The sequence below is a fragment of the Macrobrachium nipponense genome, chromosome 33 (assembly GCF_015104395.2).
Source record: "Macrobrachium nipponense isolate FS-2020 chromosome 33, ASM1510439v2, whole genome shotgun sequence".
Classification (NCBI taxonomy): Eukaryota; Metazoa; Arthropoda; class Malacostraca; order Decapoda; family Palaemonidae; genus Macrobrachium; species Macrobrachium nipponense.
The window spans coordinates 5,049,440-5,076,490 of NC_087219.1; the positions used below are offsets into that span (position 1 = coordinate 5,049,440).

Sequence of the window (27,051 nt, forward strand, 5' to 3'; positions counted from 1 at the left end):
TCCTGCGCCTGGATGAAGACGAGAGGGTTCTTTGTCCAGTCAGAGCCCTGAGGTACTATCTACATAGGACTGAGAAAATCAGAGGACCTTGTAGTAACCTCTGGAGTTCTATAAAGAATCATTGTCGCCCTCTCTCTAAGAACGCCCTTTCATTCTTCATTAGAGACCTGATCTCCAAAGCACATTCCGGGATTCGGGAAAACACTTCTCCCTTAATCAAAGTTAAAACTCATGAAGTCAGAGCAGTAGTGCCTTTCTCAACTTCAAACATGATTTAACCCTCTTGGCCATTGTTCAGTCAACTTATTGGATGTGCAAGTCAACTTTTGCATCTCGTTATTTGAAAGAAGTGGAAACAGTATTTGAAAACTCTAGTATCCTTGGTCCTATGGCAGTGGCTGGCATGGTATTGGGGGAAGAAGTATAGTAGAGATACTGTCTCTTCTGTCTCTTTGCCTTGTTGTAAGGATGTCCAGTTTTTTGGGGGGAGCCTTGGGGGCTGCATCGTACCCGGAGTGCCCACTAGTTTGTTGGATGGATAGTGGTTTTTTTACTCTGTCAGGTTTGGTAACAGGTGTTGTTTTCTGGTTTGTTGTTGTGTACTGTGCCCAGGGCAAGGGCAAATTTTTTCCTGTATTATGTCTTGTCAGTGATCAATCATATTCTTTGTTGCAAGACTCCCACTGATGTAGAGGCAACTCTTGGCACACTGCTGTGCCACTACAGGTTAAGATGAGCACCAACCAGAGGCAGTAATCACCTGCTGTAGGTCTCTCACAGGTAAGGAAGTGCAACAAGCATTGTTTCTGTGTTAGCCACCTTTTCTAGTTCAGGTTATTAACATGTTTAATGCACTGAATTAGATAAGTCCATTCATCCCACCCCCTTGCAATGTGGGATTCAGCTAAGTACAGTAGTACCTTGTTTGTCGAATGTTCATGTCAAACATTCCGTTTTTCTAACAAATTTTTCAAGAAAATTTTACTTTGTCTGTGGAACAAAGACTTGTACTTCGAACTGAGCGATTATCTTGTTTATATGTAGTAGTACTTGTATTGGATGGCATACCGTGTCTTACAAAACAAAACTATTAACATGATTCTCCTTTATAACATGTAGTTTAATGATAACCATATTCAACAAAATAAATAAAAGAATAAAGCATTTCAATATAAAATTTAGCATAAAAAATGCAGAAATTCATGTCACCGCATTGGGTTACACACAGCTGACGTGAGATCGGGGAAGGAAGCATTGATATTGTTGAGGAGAGGAGGAGAAAAGAGAGTATAAATATTCGTATATGTGTGTAAAAGCAGTAATAACTACATAAAAAAATAAAAGGGTATTTCACAATAAATTTAAAAATGATAAAATGGTTTAGTTTAATGATAACCATATTCAACAAAATAAATAAAAGAATAAAGCTTTTCATAATAAAATTTAGTATAAACAATGAACAAAATCATACGTCATTGCGGTGACGCACAACTAACTTGAGATTAGAAGGAGGGAATGCTTATATTTTTGAGGAATAATGAATGAATGTTTTTAAGTTATCACATGTTGCGATATTGTTGAGGAGAGAGAGAAGAGACAGTAAAAATATTACTGTATGTACGTAAAAGTAGTACTACCAGTTCACATAGAAAAAATAAAGAGGAATTTCACAATATGTTTAACAATGATAAAACAAAAACAATCAAATGCAATATAGTAATAAAATAAAAAAATTCTTACTTGAGCCACTGTTCGGTGCGCTGAATGAGAGGATAGAGAGGGGAGGGCGGGGATTGTTGTGGGTTATTGGGTGGGAGACTGGAGTCTGCTTCCCACAGACTTACCAGCTGGACTGGGATGATTAGTTGCCCGTTTCTTTCATTTACACTTTTATTTGCTCATGTCACTTCTTTTTGGTATGGGAAAATACCTATCAAGTGACACTTGCCTTTTACAATTTTTTAGCATTGTAAAAGTAACTCGGCTCCATAATAAACACACTGGCACTGCATTCAGCTTCTGCTTGCCTTTGATTGTTTAAGGCTTCCATGTGAAAGGTTATTTAATCTCTTTCCTTTTCCTACTTGCATTCTTCTTATTACTGATTTGTTTGCAAAATCCTCATGTTTATTTTAAATTCTACCATTTTCCAACAGTAAGAGGATGGGTTGTGGCATAGTTAATCTCTTTCTTGTACTTAAGATCCAAGTGTTAAACATTTCTCTCTCTCTCTCTCTCTCTCTCTCTCTCTCTCTCTCTCTCTCTCTCTCTCTCCTCTCTCTCTCTCTCTCTCTCTCTCTCACACACACACACACACACACACAGACCGACATAATCAGACACATACACTACTGATTCCTCTGATTACCCTTATAAAATATGAATTTAACTGATTTTATCAACCTTTGCCTACTGTGACCATTTCAGTTTTCCCAAAGGGTTCCTGTCTCTCCTCCTCCATCCCAGCTGGCCGCGCGCCATTTTCACCAAACTTCATTAATCGTACATGGAAACAGCATTTTTTGAAAATTTTACTTCATATTATTTTATTGTTTTATTGCTTTACAGTCTTAATTGAACTTTTTAACACATTATTAATAATAGAGAAGATGTGAAAAGAGGAATTTTTTAAGTTGCCTTGAATGAATTATCCCAATTCCTTTTATTTCTTATTGGGATATTTGTTTCATATTTCAAACAAATCATATTTCGACCAGCCTCCTGGAATGGATTAGGTTTGAAGCCTGAAGTACTACTGTAATTAGTTGGTAAGTTACTTGATAAAAATCTAATGTTTAAAAGTTAGGTTTTTTATACATCCGTATATACTTATGAAGTAATTATTGATCAGAACCCTCCCTCCTCCCCTCTGGTTTTTGTCCGTGGACTTTGCGGCAGTAAATAGTATGATGTTGCTGACTTCTGTCGCTTCCACACTCCCATGGCAGTAGGCAGAGCCTCTCGTCATCATCCCCCCCCTCCCATCCTTTTCAACAGTCACATTACCACAAATTCTGAATTTAGGAAGCCGTGCGAGCATAATCGTTAGCTAAGTAATTACTTGGTAAGTATAATATATAACCTTACTTTATTATAAAAATTCATTTTAATGCTAAAGAACATTTACCAGCATTACACTTTGGCTTATGTCATGTTAGATCCATGGTGGCAATTTACCAGCAAATCCTGTGAGGTGGGTTTGTCTTTTATCAAGCACTGCTAGTTGTTGGCTGATGTGATGACCAAGAATCTGAGGTTTTATGATGTATGGTAAAACTTTCCTATTTTGTTGTAGATTGAAATATCTGCCAAGAAACCCTCAGAACAATCTGATAGCCTGTACCTCATGACCACTAATTTTGAAGAGAAGCAGTCTTGGGTTATGGCCCTAGAGGGCATTGTTGCTCAGGTAAGTTTTTGTATTTGAGCTTACTTAGTATTTAATTTTTCTTTGAGATATATATGCACAAAAAATTTGTTCCCAGTTTGCACATGTATAGAGAAATTTTGGCAATTAAAAATTGGTACTATTTAAAAGCAGCATTTGTAAATTTCTCGGTTACCTGGTTTGATTTTCTTACTGTTATCTAATGTCTCTCTTTGTGCTTCATTACAACAAGATATATGTTTAGCAGTTGTTAAGGAGTTATCATGTGTGCATTTTTTTTAACATCGATCTGAAAGGTGGTAGTCACTTTCATCTTATAAACTAAACATAAATAATATGGACTACTTTATTGTATCAGTACCACAATACCCTTTACAAGTAATATGCAGCATATGTTATTTATTGTTGTCATTGTTATGGTGTGAATATTCGTATTCCAAAAATAACAGTACGCTATTATTTATTGTTTGCAGCTTCCAAAAAGTGAGGTAGACAGCAGTCAGGTGGAACGCGTTCATTTAGATGTTTTGTATTCCTCCAACAACCCAGTTTCTTTAGATGTCAATTCACTGATTTTCATTACTGAGAAGGTAAGACTGTAAACTTATTTCACTCACCAGCTGTGGGCAAGGCCAAGAACATATAATTACTGTTGTTTGTAGTCTTGCTATTAGACACTTTTGAGATAAACTGGAAATATGTTAGCCAAGTATTCTCAGTACACAAGGTTATTACTGGCAGAAATTAAACTACACTTATGTTAACTGGAAAACTACTGGCAGAAATTAAACTACACTTATGTTAACTGGAAAACTGGACATTAAGCCAAGATGCTATACATTATTTACATAATGTCACATATGAATATTAATGACATACTGTAACAGGCGAATATCATTTTCCTGTGGAATTCGCTTACTGTAACATATATTAGGACTAGCTACATAGCCCTTGTGTAACCTAGGCATCACATGCGTATCTATAGGAGCTTCATTTATATTTGTGTATCATTGTTTTGCATTTTTACACATGGACTCAAATTAAGAAAAATTGCAAAAGTAATATAATTCAGATACAAAAGATAAATGTTAACATAACCGTAATATTATTTTATTATTTTAGTTAATGGTATCAGGGATACAGTTATAGAAATCTTGTCAAAAAATTCTTCGATAGTAAAAAGATAGAATATTTCTTTATTTTCAAAATGTCCATCTTTGCCATCCAGGTTATATGGCTATTATGAAAACTGCTGCTTTTCTGCAGCAAAATAATATATTTATTTTATGAATATTGGGTTTTATTGAAAATTGCTAACATTTTTTCACAAATTTCTGTTCTACAAATACAAATTGTTTTATGAATCTTTTTCAAGTAATATCATTAAATTTTTTTTGCAGACTGCAATTATTGGGGCCTCAGAAGGCCTTTATTCGTTTGAAGTCCAGAAAGATGGGACCCTGAAATCAAGAGCACGAATCGAAGGCTTGGTGGCTGTACACCAGATACTAGCCGTGCAAGATGCGGGAGTTGTGCTTTTTATTGCAGGTAGTACTTGCTTTGCTTTGTAGGTACTATAATTGCAATCCACCTGTGCATCCGTGTTCTTTTTGTGGGTTAATTCATTAAACCCTTTTCTCTCATAACCTACCCTGACTGTCATCATCATTTAGCAATTGGCCATCCTACCAACATGAGTAACCCCATGTTGCTAAAATGTACAGCAGCACTATTTGTGAGTGACCCAATATTTATCTCTCTTTACTGCCCCGTAATTGTCATTGCTGCATAACACATTCAGCATTCTAAGCCTGGTTTTTAGGAAACTTATAATTCCCAACAAGTCTGCAAGTTCTGTTCAATCTAATATAGCATAGTATACGTTATGGCATTAATGTGTCACATTTCTTTACTAATATTTGAGAACATGCCCTGGTTTTTTATGAAACCAATCCATTAATTGTATAGTTTATTTTTTGCAATAGATGAACTTGAAAATGTGAAATACAGTAATAGTATACCTCTCTTACGCAATTGGAGTTGCACAAATTCACAGTATCTTGAACTTTTCATTGGAACCTAACTAAATATCATACGTGAGTATTTCCCACACGCGATCGCAAAAAAAACATTTTCAAATTCTGGAAAAACCCTGCATAAGTATTTGTTTATTTTTTAGGTAATTTATAGGTTTTCAAGCTCATATGTGTAAATTAAACAACATTAAATAAAAATAATTCTCTCTCTCTCTCTCTCTCTCTCTCTCTCTCTCTCTCTCTCTCTCTCTCTCTCTCTCTCTCTCTCTCTCTCTCTCTCACACACACACAGCGCCTCAGTGGCGTGGTTCGTTTGGTGTTTGCTTCTCACCTCGGTGGTCGCGGGTTCGATTCCCGGCCATTCCATTGAGGAGTGAGAGATGTGTATTTCTGGTGATAGAAGTTCACTCTCGACGTGGTTCGGAAGTCATGTAAAGCCGTTGGTCCCGTTGCTGAATAACCACTGGTTCCATGAAACGTAAAAACACCATACAAACAAACAATCTCTCTCTCTCTCTCTTTTACTGAGATGAGAGAATTTTTATGGTACATATATATATGTACTATGTTTATTAATATTTTGAAATATTAATAATAATGGCTGATTCCACTGTGTTAATTTTATACAGGACTTTCTCAAGTCTCCTTATTGTTGAATTTTTAGTATTGCTTAGACTGGCAAGCAATGCGCCAATGGAGGCCATGTCAAAAGTGGTGGATTCAAGGGTCAATTATTATTCGTTATCACATTTCAACTCAGGCTCTGCTGGTCATCTTCCAGGCGAAGGTTGGAGTTGGACTGATGCTGTTAGGAGTCCTGCAGTGTTTTATACCAGTGGTGCCAGCAGGGTGCAATGGGATGTTGATTTTTATTGGCTATGCACTCAGGATTGTCTGCTATTGACTGCTTACTCACTGCAGCAAGACAGTTGCTGGAGTTGATGGTTTCTCTGGCATAGCCTTGATGATTGTCACAGCACTTGCTTGACATTGTAGGGAGCCTCATTTTCATTGGCTCTTCTCTCTATGATGTCATTCCTGGTGTTGTCAGAGTTTCCTTCATCAGGGGGTTCATCTTTGGGAATATTGATGGTATTATTGCTGATATTATTTGTTAATACCATTGGTCCTTGGATCAGGTTCCACCCTAAACTCGTGGGAAGGAGGAAGGCTTCTTGTGTCATGTTCAGGGAGGGTTTTTTTTTTTCCAAAATGAATAGTGCTTCCAGCTAGGACAGATGTTTCGGGTCAGGGCCACCTCCAAGGATTGTAGTATTATTGACAATACTATCCTGGGAAGGAGTCTGGTTGTGGCTGGTGAGGGCGTGGCACTTAATGGCACCCTCTTGAGGATAACATAAGATTCTCTTTGCAAGTCCCATTGTAGTCATTCCAATATAAGTCAAGGGGCATTGGTATTGGTAGACTACATTGCTTTTCTTTAAGGGGTCTTGTGCAGGTAGGGAAGGTTTTTTCCTCATAATAAGGTCACACGTTCTCCTGTTCTTATAGTAAATTATAAGGCTTGTCTTCATGCCCTCTTCTGTCGGGGTGACGTGCTCCGAAATTATTTTCTTCATAACTTCCTCCTCCTCTTGATACACGAAGGCCTTGTAATAGAGTTTGATGGTTTCTTGCGGTAGTGCTGGTGCGGCAATGTTGGAGTACCATTTATCGAGTGCCGTTTTGATAATGTTAATGAGCCTATTGGGATACCCGTTGTTGATGAGTACCTGGGAGGCTCTGTCCAATTCTTTGTGTATGTCGTGGTAGGTGGAACAGTGGGAAAGGGCCTGGTGAATGTAGGCCTTAACTGTTGTATTCTTAAATCTGGCAGGACACTCGCTGTCTCCGTTGAATCACATCCCGAGGCTCATTTCCTTCTTGTAGACAGAGGCATGAAGCTCATCTTCTGTCTTGGTGACAAGGACATCGAGGAAGGGAAGCTGATCGCTGATCATTATTACTGAATTATACAGTATAATTCAGCACGTTGTGCTAGTGGATCGTGCTACAAAGGGTTGCAACCTCATCATCGCTGTCTGCTTTCACAAAGATGTCGTCATTACATCTTGCATATTTCCAGTAGCGCTGGATCCACTTGAAGATCCTCTCCTTCGTGATTCCCATGTAGAAGTTTGCACACAGCACTCTAATGGGGAGCCTATAGCAACGCTGTCCTTCTGCCTGTACATGTGCCCTCTATGGGTGGAGAAAGGGGCCCTCTTTGCGCAGATATCCCGGAGGGTGCGTAAAGAAGTCTCAGGAATGTTCATGGTGGGCGTCAACGAATCCCAGTAGATGGGATCGAAGATAAAGTCAATGGTTTTGTCGGCTGGCACATTCATGAATAAAGATTCGACATCCAAGAAAGCGACAGTGCCAGACCCAGGGGAGTCTCAAATTTCTTCCATTTTTGGAAGGTATATTTGCTAAGGCAGAGAGTTTACCTTTTTTTATGGTTCTTTACATTGCCGTAAAGGTAACCAAGCCCGAAGTCTCCTAGGATATTTGGAAGGTGGATGGCATTCATAGCAGCATTCACAATGCTGATGATGATGTTTGCATCCCTCTTTACATCATCAGTGGGGTTGTGTGATAGCCACTCGAATTTGGTGGAATCCACCAAGATGTCATCCAGCTTCTGATGACATTCACTGGTGTTGATAAGTACAAAGGCGGAAGTGGATGGCGAAGCCCTTTTGTTCCTTCAACTCCCTAGCTGCTAATCTCATTTCATGGGTGACAATGCCGCTGGTGTAGGTACCCCACTCTGTGAGGGCCTCTGTAAGGAGGAGGGGTTGGAGAGCATCTGAAGTGCTTACAGTATGCCTGCTCTCCAACTATGGGATAGAATCTAGCAGGGAGCTCAATTTCAAGGAGCTCGTTACGAGGGTTTTTCTTCACTATAAAATGGCAATTCATCCCTAAGAGAAGGAGAGCCAAGAAAAGCCCCCCATGACAAGTGCCTTGAAATTGAGCTCCTGCTAGATTCTATCCCGCAGTTGGAGAGCAAGCATACCATCAGTACTTCGGATGCCCTTCAACCCCTCCTCCTTGCAGAGACCCTCACCTACACCAGTGGCATTGTCACCTGTGAAATGTGAGTAGCTGCTAAGGAGTTGAAGGAACGAGGGCATCGCCATCCGGCGTGCCGATAAAACTGCCACCTTTGTACTTATCAACACCAATGAATATCATCTGAAGCTGGACATCATCTAGGCGGATTCCATCAAATTTGAGCGGCTATCATGCAATCCCACCGATGATATCAAGAGGAATGCAAACATCATCAGCACTGTGAATGCCATTACAAATCCCATCCATCTACCAACTATACTAGGAGATGTCAGGCTCGGTCACCTTTATGGCAATGTAAAGCACCATAAAGAAGGTAACCCCCTCTGCCCCATTATTGGCCAAACACCAACCTGCACCCACGCCTTACCACCTTACCAAAAAGGCTGAATCATATCCTGACTCCTTATGTCCCTAGCAGCTACAGCCTCAAGTTGCCTGCTAAGTTTTTGGAAGAAATTCAAGTCTCTCTGGCTCTGGCACTGTCGCTTACTTAGATGTCAAGTCTTTATTCATGAACGTACCATTCGACGAAACCATTGACTTGATCTTCGATCGTGTATACTGGGATTCATCTGCGCCCACCCTGAATATTTCTGAGACTTTATGTGCCTTCCTGGATATCTGCAAAAAGAGAGGCCCTTTCTCAACCCACTGAGGGCACATGTACAGGCAGAAGGATGGCATTGCTATGGGCTTCCTATTAGGAGTCCTGTTTGCAAACTTCTACATGGACATAATGGAGAACAGGATATTAGAGCGGATCCAGCGCCCCTAGAAATATGCAAGATATATCGACGGCATCTTCATGCAAGTAGACATTGAAGATGAGGTTGCAGCCCTTTGTAGCACATTCCACCAGCGCAGCGTGCTGAATTATACTGTGGAATTTTGTACATGGAACTTACCCAGCAGATATATACTTAGCTATAGACTCCGTCGTCCCCGACAAAAATTCGAATTTCGCGGCACACGCTGCAGGTAGGTCAGGTGATCTACCGCCCCTGCCGCTGGGTGGCAGGAATAGGAACGATTACCACCGTTCTAGAACCAGATTTTCTCTGTCGCGGTAGTGTCAACATACATTGTTGCTACCTCCTGACTTGATTTTCGTTTTTTCATCGCCATCGACCTTCTGGGCTGTCTCTTGCAGGGAAGTACTGGGTCTTTGGTTTGGCATACGCTTTTATTAACTTTTTAATGAATTTGGCTTCGAAATTTCGAAGAATATATTACGTGAAACTACCGAATTTTTCGGTAGACACTTATATTTTGCAATAAGGGAAATATTGATTTTTTTTTTCACTAATACGTGTATAAGTGTTAGAACTTGATGAAGGAAATATAAGATCTAACTTCCTACTTTAGGAAGTCAGAAAGCATAAAACTAGATACGCTTCCTTTAGAAGCTTTAAGAGCTCTCGTACTAACGAGCAGTTAGAGTATTGACAATTCTAGTAGTTGTTGCATCCTCATCACCTTCTTACTCCACAGAATCTACAAATTCATGTGTGCAAATTTGAAGATAAATGGATGGAGCTCAAAAGGCGAGCTCTAAAAAGGTAAGAAGTGAATATAGTGTTCCCAGTGCAGTGGAGGGTGCGTCTGATCGGCTCCGTAGCGCTTCCAGGCCTAGACCTCTTCCAAACTCCCAGACCCAGTGGAGGAGGAAAGTCGACAGCCGCAGGAAGGTTAGGGAGAACCCCCACCGGTCAGGCGTCCCCTCGGCAGGTTCTGTAGAACGTCCCAGACTGCCAAGGATAGCCATTGATAAGGCATCCTTAAAAAAGTGCGTCTCTTCATCTTACATCCGAAAAGACGAAGAATGTATGTTTGGAGTTTCGATGATCTAGCGCGTTCTCTGAAAACTAAGAGAACACTGAGCAAGAGACAGCCGCTGCCAGGAAGCCGCGTTCCAGCAAGCTAGCGTGAGCTACGTTCCTATAGCCAGCAGCGAGGCGCGTTCCAGCTAACAGACTAGCGCGAGCCGCGTTCCTACAAACGCGAGCCGCGTTCTAGAAAATTTTTCTTGGCGCAAGGCGCCTTCAAAGAGACGAAGCGCCAGCCTGGCGCAAATTGCGCCAGAAAAACAGACGGCTAGAGCAAGGAACCTTACAGTAGAGTGGCAATCAGAACGATCCTTCCATTGAACGTTTCCGGGCAAGAGGCTCTTTCTAAAAGGGGTCTAGTAGGCGCTCGGAACTGTCAGGGCGCACGGGACCTTCCACGCAAGCGGAACGTTCCAGGAGCGAGTCTCCTTTCTAGCGTGCGGAACATTCCAGGCGCGTGGAACATTCCAGGCGCTAGGTGCAAGGATCCAGGCGCCAGAATATCCTTTCTCTATCTGCCTCGGCAGGGAAAGAAGGTAGTAGAGTATCTGCTGTATGAGAATACGATACGGCAAATCATAAGCACATACCGTAGTTACTTCTTTGCTGAGCAACTCAATTACCAGTATCCTTCCAGGAATTTCCTAGGAAGGACTACGCTTAAAGGGATTGTTAAGACAACACCTACTTAGCTTCTAGATTTATCGAAGTCTTGTTCGCTTACTAGATATGCATTATAAGAACTTCCTGAAGTTCGATAATAATTTTATAAGATTCCTTTATTAAATGGAGTAGCTGGCAACTCTGGAAGAGTAAGGCCAGTCGGCTAACGAGACTGCTATCGCTTAGACACCAACGCAGTATCATGTAGGTGTCGGTCATGAGTGGTCGGTAACATGTCTCTCTCCTGCGGGATGGAATGAATAACCGTGTCTCTCCCCTACAATCGTGGTTTTAGCCTCGGATTGAGGGGATAGTTAAGCAAACATAAATAAAATATTGTCTGCCTTTTGCTAAGAAGCTTTCAATAAGAAAGATATTACAACATTTCAATGCTGTTTACCGTAGGTAACATTTTTAAAGGATTCTAACGCAGCGGAACTCTATATTGTATAATGCTCTCATGCTTACGAAAGCATGGCTTATTAGAGTACATGCTTAGTGAGAAGATGAATGTAGTAGAGAATTCACTTTAAGACTACGGTATGGTCAAGTCTTATGCACATACCGAGGTTAACTACAGAATTCCTAGTATCCTTACAAAGGTTTCCTAGATTAATGCTGTTTACCACAATGTGACAGTATTATAAAGGATTCTAATACGGCAGCGCGCGATATATATAATTCTCTCATCCTTTCGAGAAACACACACAAACCTTTTTAAATTCGGATATTGCTCAAGAGAAGTTGGGTGAGTCGGATGGGAAACATTCTCTTAGTGGCAGAAGTTGTTTCCCTGAATGGACTATACTACGTATATAAAAGTTTTTTCCCACTAAGAACGGAATTAACATGTGAAGGATGTCGGGTACCATAAAGGCATAGATGTTATGGCACATAACCTAAAAGAACTAGAAGGAACGCCAGCCTGGCGCAAATTGCGCCAGAAGCGCCTGCCGCGCCAGAAGCACCATCCAAGATATTTTCTCGTTTTAGCGAGTTATTAACCTAAGAGTCCAGTAGCCTCTCGGACAGCAGGCTCGGTAACGGCAAGATTCGTTCCTGATTTCGTTACCCATTTAATCGAAAAGGGGTCGCTTACAAGGAATGATGAAATGATTTATTTTAATCACTTAGGCCAATTCCACGACTCTCTCATATCGCAAAGAGCATCGAGAATCTCTTTTTTCGCCCCTGTTCGCGTTAACAAAAGAGAACCTATTTGGGAACAGACACGGAACGTAACGATCCTTAAGAGGTTCGATGCAAGATTTTGCATGTCCGTGAGAACCTTCTCGATCGAAGATAATAACTGTTAACGTATGTCTAACATTTATTGAAAAGGGTTGTGAGAACCTGCGGAAAGTCTTCTTCATAGATCTCTTTGTAAGGTAGAAGACGAACAGGCTTCCTTTAGACTGCTTCTTTTTCCTCGAACCAAGAGAGGTAGCAATATAAGACATCTTTAAATTTAAAGAAGGGGAATAAACTTTAGCCTTTTTTCCCCTAGTTATAAATTCTTAACAGATATTAAGATAATTGGGCGTCAAAGGAAGAGAGGATGTATGCCTCATTTTGGCCTTAGAGAGGTTGGATTCACAGAAGTCACGTTCTTTCTTCACAGCATGTTTCGTAAGGCTTTTCCAAGAGTATCTGGATATTCTATCAGAATCTATTATAAATAGACCTATAAAACCTCTCCACTCTGAGTCTGTCCGCGTGCAGACTGACCAGAAGTGGACATGAATGAGAGGTTTTTTCAAGGTAAATGACAATAGTCATGGCTAAGACATAGAATTGCTGCAGATCGTGCTAGATGGAATGAGGAAACTGTCCTCTTCCGATACCTCTGTGAACCACATAGCGAGGTTTTTTCTTCACTTTCAGAGGGAAGAATCACCTATGTATATATCTGCTATCAAAGAACGCAGTAAAAGGCCATACTCTGTCTCTACAAAGGGAATTAGAGATAACAGAGGATTAAGATCTTCGGGATCTTATACGATACCGCAATACGACAAGAGTAGGACATCATGTACTTCGAATGGGATATTTTTTTGTGGCCACAGATTCCGTGTTCCGACAAAATGGAACTGCTCCTCATCAAACTTCTTTGAGGAAGTTTATGAAGGAATTCTTTGTTTCTCTTAGCCCTAAACGACCAAGAAGACAAGTGAATTTTTTGTGGCATTAGAATCTCGCATCAGATTCAATGGAGACTCGGCAATGGGTTCTTGCCAGCATAGTATGTCTGGCAAAAGAAATAAATCCCTCTATTCCTGACGCAACGCTTTCAGATAGAAGTTTAGTTGCCCAGGCAGGGTACTTACATTTTCATCTACAGAAGAAGAGATGGTTTAAACGTTTGCCTACAGAGTCTTCGGGGTGCGATGAGGGCTCAAAATGCTTCCCAGAAGGTATTCAGAAGGATACAATAAGAGCTAGAAATCAGGGTTCCGCCCAATTTCAGCTCAGTCTCTCCTTCGACTTCCAGACTCCTTCCCTTCCTTCGGGCAAGGATAGGGAAGATTCTGCAACGAGGAACCTCATCAACATGTAAGAAGAGATCTCGTTAGCAAAAGAAGTGTTCACGAAGGATCCTCCTCGGAGGAAGACTCTTCTCTCTCGTATTGTTAGATATCCTGTCGTCTACTGGGTGTAGCCGACTAAAATCACCTCCCCTTGCCAGGGGCCAAAAGCTCAAAGGGGAAGAATTTCTTCCACCCTTCTCCAGTCTCCTGATAAACTATGTGGTTGTTCAGGACTCTCGGACAATGTAGCGCCAGCCAAGCGCCAAATGCCAGAGGCGGACAGTTCCAAGGAACTCTGTCATGGTCGGATACTGAGAAGGAGCGGGCCTCCAACCTGGCGCAAATGCGCCAGAGGCGAACAAATCGGACAGATATAAGAGTGTCCGATGTGGACATCGCCAGACAGCCTAGAGACTCTTCCAAGCTCGAAGCTCCAGCAAGTGTGGAGGAGCCAAGCCAGGCGCGAGGCGCCAGCCAGGCTCTAGGAGCCAGCCAGGCTCTAGGAGCCAACCAGGCTCTAGGAGCCACCAGGCTCAGGAGCCTGCCCAGGGCTCTAGGAGCCACCCAGGCTCTAGGAGCCAACCAGGCTCTAGGAGCCAGCCAGGCTCAGGAGCCAGCCAGGCTCTAGTAGCCAGCCAGGCGCCATCCAGGTGGCCAGGCGCCATCCCAGGGTGCCAGGCTCCTTCAAGGCTAGGCTCCAGTCAGGATTGAGGATCCATCCAGACGCAAGGCTCCTTCCCGTAAAGAGAAACCTAAAGCTCTGTCATGTAAGAGGGCTAGTCCCCATTGATATGATACAGGTAAGGCTCTGCCATGTAAGTGGGTCAGCCCCCATTGGCACGATCCGAGAAGGCTCTGTCGTGTAAGCGGGCTAGCCCCCATTGACATGATCCAGAAGGGTTTGTCAGTCATAGGTCCCTACCTCGCTGAAACTCTTGAGGCATGCAGACTCATAGACAGTAATCATGAAGTCTTCTGCCAGGCTCCAGGTGCCTTCCAGGCGCAAGGCACCAGCCAGACGCAAGGCTCCAGCCAGGCGCGAGGCGCTAGCCAGGAAGGAGGAGCCAATCAGGCACCAGCCAGGCGCGAGGCGCCAGCCAGGCGCGAGGCTCCAGCCAGGCTCTAGGCGCCATTCAGGCGCGAGGCTCCAGCCAGGCGCCAGGCGCTAGGCGCCTGCCAGGCACGAAGCGCTAGCCAGGCTCCAGGCTTCACCCAGAAGAGATCTATATCAAAGAACGCCCTGGCCTTCTTTGAGACATTGTGATCTCCTAAGCACTTGATAAGTGCATTGATGATTCCTTCAAACAGCTGAGAATTAAAAGCGCATGAAGTGCGAGCTTTTCCGAATTCTTGTTCTTTCCCTAACAATGTCATAAGGACATATTAGCTGTCACATACGGGAGATGCAACTCTGTGTTGACTTCCCATTATCCGAAGGATGTCAAGATAACCTTCGAGGGATCCTTCTCTCTTGGTTGATACGTGTCTGCGGATACATTGCTGGGATAGGGAGCAGATACTGATCCTTAAACTAGTGAGTTAAATTTTATTTAACGTCGTGTTTTTTCTTTGGGTTGTTTGAAAGGAGTTTGTAGATAACTCTTTTCAACTTAAGCACTAACCCTCGTGTTAGGATCAGGTGATCGGGATCGGTGTTGTGCTCCTTAATTATGCCACTAGGCATAGGCATATTGTCATGTAAGAGGCTCTGTCGAGTAAATGGATAAGACCCCATCGACAGACCCACAAGAACTCTTAGCCATAGGTCACATCCTCGCTGAGGCTCTTGAGGCGAAGCAGATTCCTAGGCATTAGCCATGGAGTCTTCCGCCTGATCAAGTAGGAACCAAGGTTTTATTTATTTATTACCTACAACGTATGTTGTTTACCTGTCTATTCAGTAAATAGTTGTCTCTTTCCCACCACCAAGGGTGTCAATCAGCTAAGTATATATCTGCTGGGTAAGTTCCATGTACAAAAATGATATTGTTAAGATACAATAAAGTTTTGTACATACTTACCTGGCAGATATATACGATTGATGGCCCACCCAACCTCCCCTCAGGAGACAGGTGGAAGAGAAAATCTGGTTCTAGAACGGTAATCGTTCCTATTCCTGCCACCCAGCGGCAGGGGCGGTAGATCACCTGACCTACCTGCAGCGTGTGCCGCGAAATTCGAATTTCTGTCGGGGACGACGGAGTCTATAGCTAAGTATATATCTGCCAGGTAAGTATGTACAAAACTTTATTGTATCTTAACAATATCATTTCAGCACTAACAATCAGATTCCCTTCCTCAATGTCCTTGTCACCAAGACGGATGATGTCATAGTGAAGAGCCAATGAAAATGCAGCTCCCCATGATGTCATCCGAGTGCTAAGATGATCATCAAGGCTATGCCAGAGAAACCATCAACTCCAGCAACTGTCTCAAGGCAGTGAGTAAGTAGCCAACAGCAGACAGTCCCAAGTGCGCAGCCAATAAAAAAATCAACATCCCGTTGCACCCCGCTGGCACCACTGGTATAAAACACTGCAGGACTCCTAACAGCATCAGTCCAACTCCAACCTTTGACTGGAAGATGACCAGCAGAGTCTGAGTTGAAACGTTGCGAGAAAATAAGAAAGAGCAAGAAATAGCAAGAGAGAAAGAAACAAAATTGGTGTATTTTTAACAATGATAATTGTCCCTTGAATCCAGTTTTTGACATGTCCTCCATTGGCGCATTGCTTGCTAGTCTAAGCAATACTGAAAAATCTACAATAAGGAGACTTGAGAAAGTCCTGTATAAAATTAATGCAGCTGAATTGGCCATTGTTTTCCACAGAAGTTGTTTTAAAAAGGTCTACTTCACAACAATAATAATAGTAATAATATATACTAACTGTAATTACAAAATTCATATGTGATAATATTTTAAAGAAGTAACCTTTCCATTTCACTTAAAAGTAAGAACAATTCTTCTCTATCTCTCGCCTTTACTGAGATGAGAGAATTTTTATGGTACATGTATGTATATGTTTATTAATATTTTCAGACATTAATAATAATATAACTTATTTCAAAATGATGCATATAAAAAATTCTCTCTCTCGGTGCTCTCTCCTCGATTCTCTCTCTCTACTCTCCTTCTCGTCTCTCTCTCGTCTCTTCTCTCTCTCTCTCTCTCTCCTATAGATTAAAGTCCAGATTGTTGTCAAATGTCACGTAATGTAATGAGGGGAGTGTTGCCATTAGTGGTCAATGAGTTTTACATTCTCTCTCTCTGTACGTATGAGTTCGTTCTTCACACACTCCTGTATTTTTACCAACCATTTATTTCTTTTTTAAGGGTAAATTATTAAGCTACTATGAAATTCAGAGCATTTGTTCTGGTGTTTATCCAGAATAACTTTTTTTCTGTGAATTTTACAAAGCTATTACTTAGCCTTAGTATACTTTACATCCCTAGCTAATTTTCAGCAGCATTCTTTATTACCTATATTAGAATAAAGTACATTCATAAGAGTAAAATAAAGCAGCCGAAGCCAGTGGCGAAACACTCCAATGCATGTTTTCAAAGTTATATGTGACGTAAACATATGACGATGACCGACTCTTCCCACAAGGTGTTGATGACAAAAAGCTGTCTGAAATTCTGAATGAATATTCATATCTTGTCAAGGCTTCAAGAATGGCGGCTATAAGTCACTGTCCCCATGGTTGCAGGACAGCTTTTGTGATTCGACTTGCACAATTGTTTAGAAGTTAGGAGGCCCTTGGCAAGCCCTACTTAAGTTTGAACAGGTAAATGAATAATAGGGCCCTTTTTTGGGTAACAAGTACGCCTGGACATCCAAGGTTACCAAGTTTTCGTCATTTGTTGACTCTTATAAGGTGCAGAAAGATCATTATATATGCTCTATTTATTACAATGATCCTCACTGTCATATTAGGAAAAATATCAAAGGAGTTACAACAAATGCCAAAGTTTTCTTCACTTTGTTAATTGATTTTTAATTATATATTTTTTCAATGGAGAAACAGTGTTAGAAAGTATTTTCTCAGATTACTTGTGGAAACCCTTTTCTTCAAGGGTTCTAGCACTCGACCTCATGGCATAAATCTTATCTACCACCACCACCACTACTACAAAATGTAAACAAGGGGTATTGGTTGTATTTCATCGTTGCCAGAGGTGGAGACTTATTCACGAATAGCAAATCATCCATCGAGAAGGAGGCAAGTTAATGACATCATAAGTTACGTCATTATATCTTCAAAAGACATTCCTCTGAGTTTGCTGGCGATGTCTACTAGAAGTTGGCATTGCTCTTATAATTACCAAAATATGCAACTTTCGTAATATAGAATACAGTAAAAAATTGGGTAGGGATGTAAGACACCCTGTGATAAAGTGTCATCGTTGTCAGGTACGTTGATAAATTTTATTCCGGAAAAACACCGGGACACTGGCTGTGAATCTCATAGTAACTTTTAAATTAAATTACATTAACTTTAATTTCATTATATTTTATTATTATTTGTGTCTAAATCAAGTTATTGTTTCTTCAGGAAATGACAATCTTGTGTACAAAGTAGACAAAAGCATAGCTACAGTCACAGCTGAAGCAGGTCAGGTGGCCAAGCCAAGTCTTGATCCTGAGCGAATTGAACCGCTGCAGGGTTGTCATCTTTTAGCTTGTGGCTCAACAAAGGCAGGACATACTTTCATATGTGCTGCGGCCTCAGATAGAATCAGGTAAGATTTTTTAACCCTTTGAGGTTCCTGTATGAGTCCAGAACTCATCTGGTAGAACACCAGTTATTTATCCAATTTAGTTATGTATTATTTAACATCATATTCTAATGTTCAATACAGGCAGTCCCCTGATATCGGCCGACTTAGTTATTGGCGACATGGTTTTATGGCGTTTGTCTAGCGCCATAAAATTGGCAATTTATGGCGCCATAACAGACAGAGTTTCGGTTATCAGGGCCATAATATACCTAACAGAGGCATCATAATGGTGCTTATGGCACTGATAACTGGTTAACGGCGCCATAAATCGCTGAGTTTCGGTTAATGGCGGTTTTCGCTTATCAGCACAATGGAGGAGCAATGATGGTAGTTTATATTTGAGAACATGTCCAAGGGTTGCATGAGAGAGAGAGAGAGAGCAAAATTGGTGGAGGAATAAATGGGAGTGGTTTGATGACAGTCTTAAGCATGTCTGTTGTGGTGATCACTGTGTATATCAGTGGCAAGCGTCGGTTACGACCGTCAGGAGACGAGAGAGTCTGAGAACAGAGCCGGTGTTGGTCCGTCAGTTTTTGGTAGCAGTATTATTGATGGTTAGTTATTTTATGTTTTTTGAAGCTGTTGTTTGAATTATTGTTGGTATTATTTATGTTGTTGAGTTTGTTGTGCTTGTGAATTCTGTTGGGTTGTAGATGAGTTGTTGGAGTTGTGAGTTGTGTTGTTGTGGTGCCTTGATGTTGTCGGTGGTGTGATGATTTGTCAGGTTATTGTTTTTTGGTATGGATAGTGATTATTTGTGCAGTGGTCTTTTGTTGTATAATTATTGCATTGTTGTGTGGTTGTTGTCCATGTTCGGTTGTGTTACGACGGCTAGTGTAAGCCTACCCTATGTTATATCCAGCGGACAGCAGCGCAGCTTCTCACCCTGAGTGTGTGGTAAGTACAAGTGTGGTTGAGAGTTTTTTTGTTTTTTAGCTTGTATTCCCGCCACAGCACCCCCTTGGGAACGAAACCCCCGCCGATAACCGAAAGAGATACGTACTTAACAGTATAGTTTGTATTTGATGGACCTTTAAGTTGAAATTAGACAGCTAAATAGGCATAACCAAAGGAATTAAATGAAAGAAAGCTATAAAGCAAAGCTCCTACGAGCCAAAAGGATGCAATGTTTCTTTTGCCCTTAGCTGCAATCCCTTTCATTCCCTTGATTGTAATGCCTTCATATTCTCTTTCTTTTGTCTTACTTTCCACCCTTTCCTAACCATCGTTTTATAGTGTAACTACGAGGTTTTCCTCATGATACACGTTTACAACCCTTTTACTCTGTTTCCCTTTCAGCACTTGAATGACCTCTTAGTTCCCACTGCTTGGCCTTTTGGCCTAAATTCTATATTTCATTCCATTTATGTGTTTACTGAGGACACCTATAATTTTGCAGCATACTGATATGGAACGAAACTCAAGAGAAGTTTACAGTGTGCCGACAGTACAGCACACAAGAACCCTGCAGCTGCTTGCATTTCACTCAGGCAACCTTGATTGTAGGAGCAGAGAAGTTCTATGAAATTGACCTCAAGACATTTGAAATTGAAGGTGCGCAGAGTCAAAATAAAATGTGTTACATTTGTGTTTGATGCTTTATTTTTTATCTTTTGTTTATTCTAGTTACACATTACGTACTTTGATACTTTTGAGAATTCATATGATATAGTAAGAATTCATATATAGTGAGGCAACACTATGAGTTAGGAAGTGTATTTGATAGTTTTATTAATTTTATTCATAATTTTCCTTTTAGAGTTCCTGGATGAGACAGATTCTTCTTTAGCATATGCTATTTATGGATCTGCCCAGATGTCCTCTTTCCCTGTTGCTATATTACAGGTAAGATAACTATGAACTTCTTGAGTAATTTTGTCTCGGTAGACACTCCAGCTTTTACTGGATGGCAGTAAAAAATTTGGTAAAGCATTTCTTGGCAGTCAAATCCAAAACCTTTTATATACACAGAAGCTACGTCACTTTTTACCAGATACATATGCAATTGTAATAGCCACAGTGCCCTCTTTTCTTTTAGAATTCTTCACATATTGAGTGATGCCTGTGGGCACAAAGCTTTAGAGCCAGTTGCAACAGTATAAAGTAATCCTGATGTCTGTTGCAGGATTTGAACTTTGCATCCAGAGTATCAGAACAAGGTCATATTGCAGAGACATTTTCTTTCATTTAACTGCTACCCTGGTATTGGGATCTTCAAAATCCATAAAGTTTAATTAAAGTATTCCCAAATCTGTCATCTTTGAAGTCAAAAGAAAATGAGTTAAAGTATCAAGGAAAATAAACTGGTTGTGAGATTAATTTTTAGTTTATGGATGCATTACCCTTTCACTAATTCTGTGTTCTAAATTCTTTGTTTTTCAATATTTTCAGTCTTATACAATTTGTTGTTTTTGATGTTATGTAGTTGGTGAATACCATTCAAATGCTGATTTCCAATACTGATAAGGCAGTCTGAACTTCGTACTTCAGTCACAAAGTGAATTCTTACAGCTGTGGGGATATGGAACTGATGCTTTCTGATTGCAATATAGCTCATGTAAAACCCCAGTGATTGAATTCAGCACATAAAGCATATAAAGAAATTGCTTACGTAGTCATACATGCTGTTGTTCTTTCGCATGTAATTATTGGAGCTATTCAAAGTGAATGCAGTGGAACTTGAATGATCAGAAATGTGGAGAAAATATGTATCTTCATCTACCTTTTATCATTATACATCTTGATTAATTTTTAACTGCAAATGCCCTTCTAAAGATTCTAATACGTACTATGCTGTATTATGGAGAAAGTTCAGTAGCAAATTCTAAACTGCACATTTGACACGATATACTGTAGCTTACTTCTTTATTTTGCAGGTATCTAAGGCTGGAAAGTATGAGGAATACCTCCTCTGTTTCTATGAGTTTGCAGTGTTTGTAGATGCTTGTGGTCAGCGCTCAAGAGAACATGACATCAAGTTCACTCGTCTTCCAATTGCCATTGGTTAGTTATACAAAATTAACTGTTATTATCTCTTTACTTTTTCTGTAATTCATTTAAATCTATTGTACTTGTACAGTAATACCCCGAACTTAGGCGATTCACTTTGCGCAAATTATTCATTGGAATCTAACTAATTATCATGTGCAAGTTCGTCACAATAGAGCGAACATTGCGAATCCTCCAGAAACACTGCAAAACCCTGCAAACGTGTTTGTTTATTATGTAAATTTTTAAGTTAAAAGCTTTTCTGTACAAAATCTTTATTAAAAATTTATTATTTTTATTTTTGTGCATGCATAAATATGATACAAAGGGAATTACAGCACCTACAGTTAGTGCACATACGTACTTATACAAGATGCAATACCCATTCACAAAGTTACTGCACTTTTCCAAGATGATATCCCTTCAGAAGCTGTTTAATTTCTGAAGTATGTACTAGTATACTACAATTTGTATAAGTTTTCATGCTTTTAGTGTAAAATCAGTATGGAGATTTTGTGTATGATTTTTATATTTTTGAAAATAATACAAAGGCATTTCGTAATTCAGTGTTTGTCACTATATAAGGCCTCCATGATCGACTAGTAAAACATATCAGAGACATAACAGAGTTGTCATTCTGTGAAAATTACTTTCTTAAACTTGGAGAAAAGTGCTGGTACAATCTGTATGTACTATGTTATGTAATTACAGCACACACAGTTAATGTACATTCCTTAGTTGTGATCCCATTAATTTTTAAAGATGATACACCTCCAAAGTTTTACCTCACATGACGTACATATTTCTCTCTCTCTCTCATCCATAGTTAGTCCTCACACTAGTTCATGATTTTAAATTGATTGAACTCTACTTTCACCTTCTGCAAACATTACGTATAGTAGACCATCGTTAACTCGGATATCGGATAACTCAGTCTATATCCGAGAATGCAGATGTTTCCCCCTAAAGGCGTTTTCTTTGACGCCGATATTACATCCATTTTCTATGGCGATCGTCTCTGGCGCGCTTTTTTTCATTACATCGTCAGTCGTGATATGAGGTACACTTTAAACATACGTATTATTCTTCAATAATTTCTAGCAAAATGCCAGGAAGAGGTACTCGGAAGCTTGTAACAGTATCAGTGGCCAAGAAACTGGAGTTAATTCACAAATTAGAAGCTGGAGCTACAGTAAAAAGTGTTTGTGAAGAGTAGGGTGTGAAGAAACAGACTGTGTCAGACATTCGAAAAGCTAAAGATAAACTCCTTGCCTTTTCGTTAAAATACAATATAACTGAAAGCCGTGAAAGTTCATCTCTTGGAAGTAGAAAAAGGATGGTGAAAACAACATTGGCCAACGCATGGAAAAAACTTTTGTACAATAATGATTTCGAATATAACTGAAGGTTTTGAGCCAACTGATTTTCATCGTCTATTTACAAGAGCAGGGGAACAAGTTTCTTTGGATGATGTAAGAGAGTGGCTAGAAGAAACAGACGGTGATCCAGGCCATCACGTTATGAACGATGAAGAAATAGCTGATGAAGTTCTTAAAGGTGACGCAGAACAAGTGGAAGATGATGAGGAAAAGGATTCTGATGTTCAAATTCCCAAACTTTCAGTGGTTAGAGATGCCCTTGACACAATTATTACATACATAGACTTAACAGCAGACGAGGAGAGCAACCTGTTTTACCCACATTTTAGAAGTATGAGGGATATTATCATTCGAAAGCAACACAAACAAGGAACGCAGTTAAAAATTTATTCTTTTTTCAAGCCAGTTGTCTCTTCTCAACGATTCAATCTCCTGACTCTCCTCAACCATCAACAAGTTTTGATGACGAGTGATGTGAAGTTTACATAAAAACTCTTGAAGGTTATTTTTGTAATAAAAACTTCTGATGAAAATTTTTGGTTTTTGTTTTATAATAACTTCGATTGAGTATCTTTCTTTGTTTTTTATATAAAAACTTTTCTTTGTTATAAATAAATTCATAATTCAGTGTTAACCCTTAAACGCCGAATGGACGTATTAAACGTCGAGTCAAAATGTCGCCCGTATGCCGAATGGACGTACCATACGTCGACTCAAAAAAGTTTTTTAAAAAATTTGCGGAAAAATACTTATAGACCTACCAGCCGAAAACTTTTGAATCACGCGCCTTGGGGGATGCTGGGAGTTCACGGATTAAGGCGGCGTTTTGTTTACAATCGTTACGCAGGCGCGCAAGCGCGAATTTCTTTCTTATCGCACTAAAAAGTATCAGTGACACATCTCAAAAATTATTTCGTCACTTTGACATAATTTTTGCACCGTTTTAAATTATTTATTACATGAAGTATTATATATGGAAATGTGCGCAATTTCATTTAGAATACAACTAAAAATACTCATGATTGTAGCTCTTATCTGTTTGGAAATATTTCCATATAAATAGCGATAAGTGCCAAAATTTCAACCTTTGGTCAACTTTGACTCTACCGAAATGGTCGAAAACGCAATTGTAAGCTAAAACGCTTATATATTAGTAATATTCAACTATTTACCTTACTTTTGCAACAAATTGGAAGTCTCTAGCACAATATTTCGATTTATGGTGAATTTATGAAAAAACTTTTTCCTTACGTCCGCGCGGTAACTCTTCCGAAAAAAATCATACATGCGATTGTGGTAATGTTTGCACCATTTTAAAATTAGCTGTTACATTAAGTTTTATATACGGAAATGTGTGCAATTTCATGCACAATACAACTAAAAACAACCCATGGTTGTAGCTTATATCAGTTTTGAAATATTTTCATATAAAAAATGATAAGTGACAAATTTTCAACCTTCGGTCAATTTTGACTCTACCGAAATGGTCGAAAAATGCAATTGTAAGCTAAAACACTTATATTTTAGTAATATTCAATCATTTACCTAAATTTTGCAACAAATTGGAAGTCTCTAGCACAATATTTCGATTTATGGTGAATTTATGAAAAAAAATAACATTTTCCTTACGTCCGCGCGGTAACTTTTCCGAAAAAATCATATGTGCGATTGTGGTAATGTTTGCACCATTTTAAATTAGCCGTTACATAAAGTTTTATACATATATGAAAATGTGCGCAATTTCATGTAGAATACAACGAAAAATAATTGAAGGTTGTAGCTTTTCTCCTTTTCGAAATATTTGCATATAAATCACGATAAATAGAAAAAAAAAACCACATTCGGTCAACTTTGACTCTACCGAAATGGTCGAAAAACGCAATTGTAAGCTAAAACCCTTATATTTTAGTAATATTCAATCATTTACCGTCATTTTGCAACAAATTGGAAGTCTCTAGCACAATATTTCGATTTATGGTGAATTTATGAAAAAAACTTTCCTTCCCTCCGCGCGCGGATTCTCCGCCATAAATCTCCGAAATGCGTACTTCGCATTCTCGGAAAATTTGCTCCGTTTCATATTAGGCATTTCATAGAGTTTTATATATGAAAATGTGCGCAATTTCACGTAGAATAAAAGAAAAAATATTTGAAGGTTGTAGCTTTTCTAATTTCCGAAATAATTGCATATAAAAACAAAATTATAAAAAAAATTCGACATTTGGTCAACTTTAACTCGTCCAAAATGGTCGAAAACTGCAATTGTAAGCTAAAACTCTTACAGTATCGTAATATTCCATCATTTATCTTCATCTTGAAACAAATTCGAAGTCTCTATAACAATATTTAGATTTATGGTGAATTTTAAAAAAATATATATTTTTACCTCCGCGCGTTACGAATTCATGCATCATTTTGTGATAATATTTTCTCTGTTGCTTTTATCGTTTTACAATGTGTTATATACCAAAATGATTGCAATTTAGTGTACATTACAACAAAAAAAACTTAACTTGTTACCTTTAACCGTTTTGCGCACAGCGCGATTTGAATACAATTATATATGAAATTTTGTTTGCGCTAACATATATCGCATTATTTATATATGATAATGATAATATTTTTCATTTCTGATGGTTGCATACTAAACTTCAGGCAATGACAAAAAAAGGAGCCAAAAATGAACTCTTAATCTTCAAAACTAAGCGCGCTGTGATTTTTTGAAAAAATTATTTTTTCCGCTTCCCCGCTCACTCCAAACCGGCTCCGGCATTCGGGAGAGGTTTTGATTTTTACCGCTTCGGCGTTTAAGGGTTAATGATTGCTTCATTTTCATACATCTTTTGTTTTATTAGTTTATGCTATGCGATCAGCTGTTCGGTCGCTGTAACTTACAAATTGACGATAGCGTTCATCGTTTTGGTTTTCATAAAAACAAAAACAAAACTGACTGATTAAATCTAATTTACAGTGTACAGTGTTTTCATGGTTTGTGGGTAGGTTTATAACAGCCGATATCTTTACAGGTGAGTACAGACAGGGTATCATATTTCTATTTGAGTCTTACGATTGGCTAGGCCAGCCTAACATTCGTCAGGGTATTTAGTTACATAAACACAAAAAAAAAATAAATACAGTAAATATCTTACTTATTTACATGCTATGAAATATCTTACTTGTTTACATGCTATGAAGGTGAGATAAATAAAACAAAATAAGCCTTTCCATCGAGGAGTGAGAGGTGTATTTCTGGTGATAGAAGTTCACTCTCGTCGTGGTTCAGAAGTCACGTAAAGCCGTTGGTCCCGTTGCTGAATAACCACTGGTTCCATGCAGCGTAAAAATACCATGCAAACAAACAAATGAATTTGGGGTAACGTTAGTATACCTACAAAAATGGATGTGTACTTACGTAGTAGTTACTGTAACTATTTTTACGCCAACCAGTTATTTCTTTTTTAAAGGTAATGTATTAAACTAACTTTCAAATCAAATTACAGTAACTTTAATTTCATTTAAAAGTTAGCTTAATACTTAGGGAGCAGATTAGTCATATTTAGTGTTCAAACTCTAGAAGCAAGCATTTATGGGCACATTTAGAGAATGCGCCAAACTTATGTTAAACTTCCCCTTGTGCGAGGGGGTTTGAAACCTAACCTCACATATGTTCAGGGTATTACTGTATATAGTACTTATATTATTTCATTTACAGTGTGCTTTTAGTGGCACACTTTAATAGGTACTAGAAGTTTCTTGCCGTATCCCTTCAGCCCAACTGCATCGTTACTTTCCACCTTTTACTTGTGTTTCCCTTGCTGTCTAATTCTTTTCAACTTGACAATCTTTCATTTTAGATCTTACTCAAACAAAGCTTTTGGGCAAGCCTTATGAGTGTATAGCAATGTGACTCATTGGCCATGTTAAACTGTTTAGTAACATCTTTTCTTTTGTGCAGTGTTTCAACGACCGTACCTCTACATTGTACACCAAAATGCTGTTGAAGCCATTGAAATTCGACAAGATTCTTTCACCAAAGTAACCACGGAGGCCGAATCCGATAGTGACTGCAGTCCTTGTGTAAGAATGGCCTCACAAACAATGCCTAAGCCTTCATTTATAGGTAAGTGAAAATTTTGTTTGGATAGGACTAAAAAAAAAAAAAAAAAAACCCCATTGGAAGATTTTAAAAATTTAGCTCAAGGTATAAAAGTATGTGATTTTGACAAGCCCTTTCAGTTCGATAACTTTTGGATTGGAGTATCCCTGGACATTCTCATATGAGGTCACAATTCCTCATTATGGGAAATAAAATATTTACTGAAGTGTTACGCATCAATGAAAGTTTAAGTTGTCATTTATGTCACTTATATTAACAAGTT

At 39.3% G+C, this 27,051-nt stretch overlaps 1 protein-coding gene across 1 annotated transcript in view; it reads left to right on the forward strand.

Moving 5' to 3' along the window:
• LOC135202931 (citron rho-interacting kinase-like) overlaps positions 1-27,051 on the forward strand; it is a 220,205-nt gene that overhangs the window by 191,388 nt on the left and 1,766 nt on the right. Inside the window, exons 31-38 of the mRNA XM_064232395.1 lie at positions 3,296-3,409; positions 3,862-3,978; positions 4,789-4,936; positions 18,080-18,266; positions 19,705-19,859; positions 20,065-20,150; positions 21,182-21,308; positions 26,628-26,792. Of these exons, the coding sequence (XP_064088465.1) occupies positions 3,296-3,409; positions 3,862-3,978; positions 4,789-4,936; positions 18,080-18,266; positions 19,705-19,859; positions 20,065-20,150; positions 21,182-21,308; positions 26,628-26,792 (1,099 nt within the window). The remainder of the gene's footprint in view (positions 1-3,295; positions 3,410-3,861; positions 3,979-4,788; positions 4,937-18,079; positions 18,267-19,704; positions 19,860-20,064; positions 20,151-21,181; positions 21,309-26,627; positions 26,793-27,051) is intronic.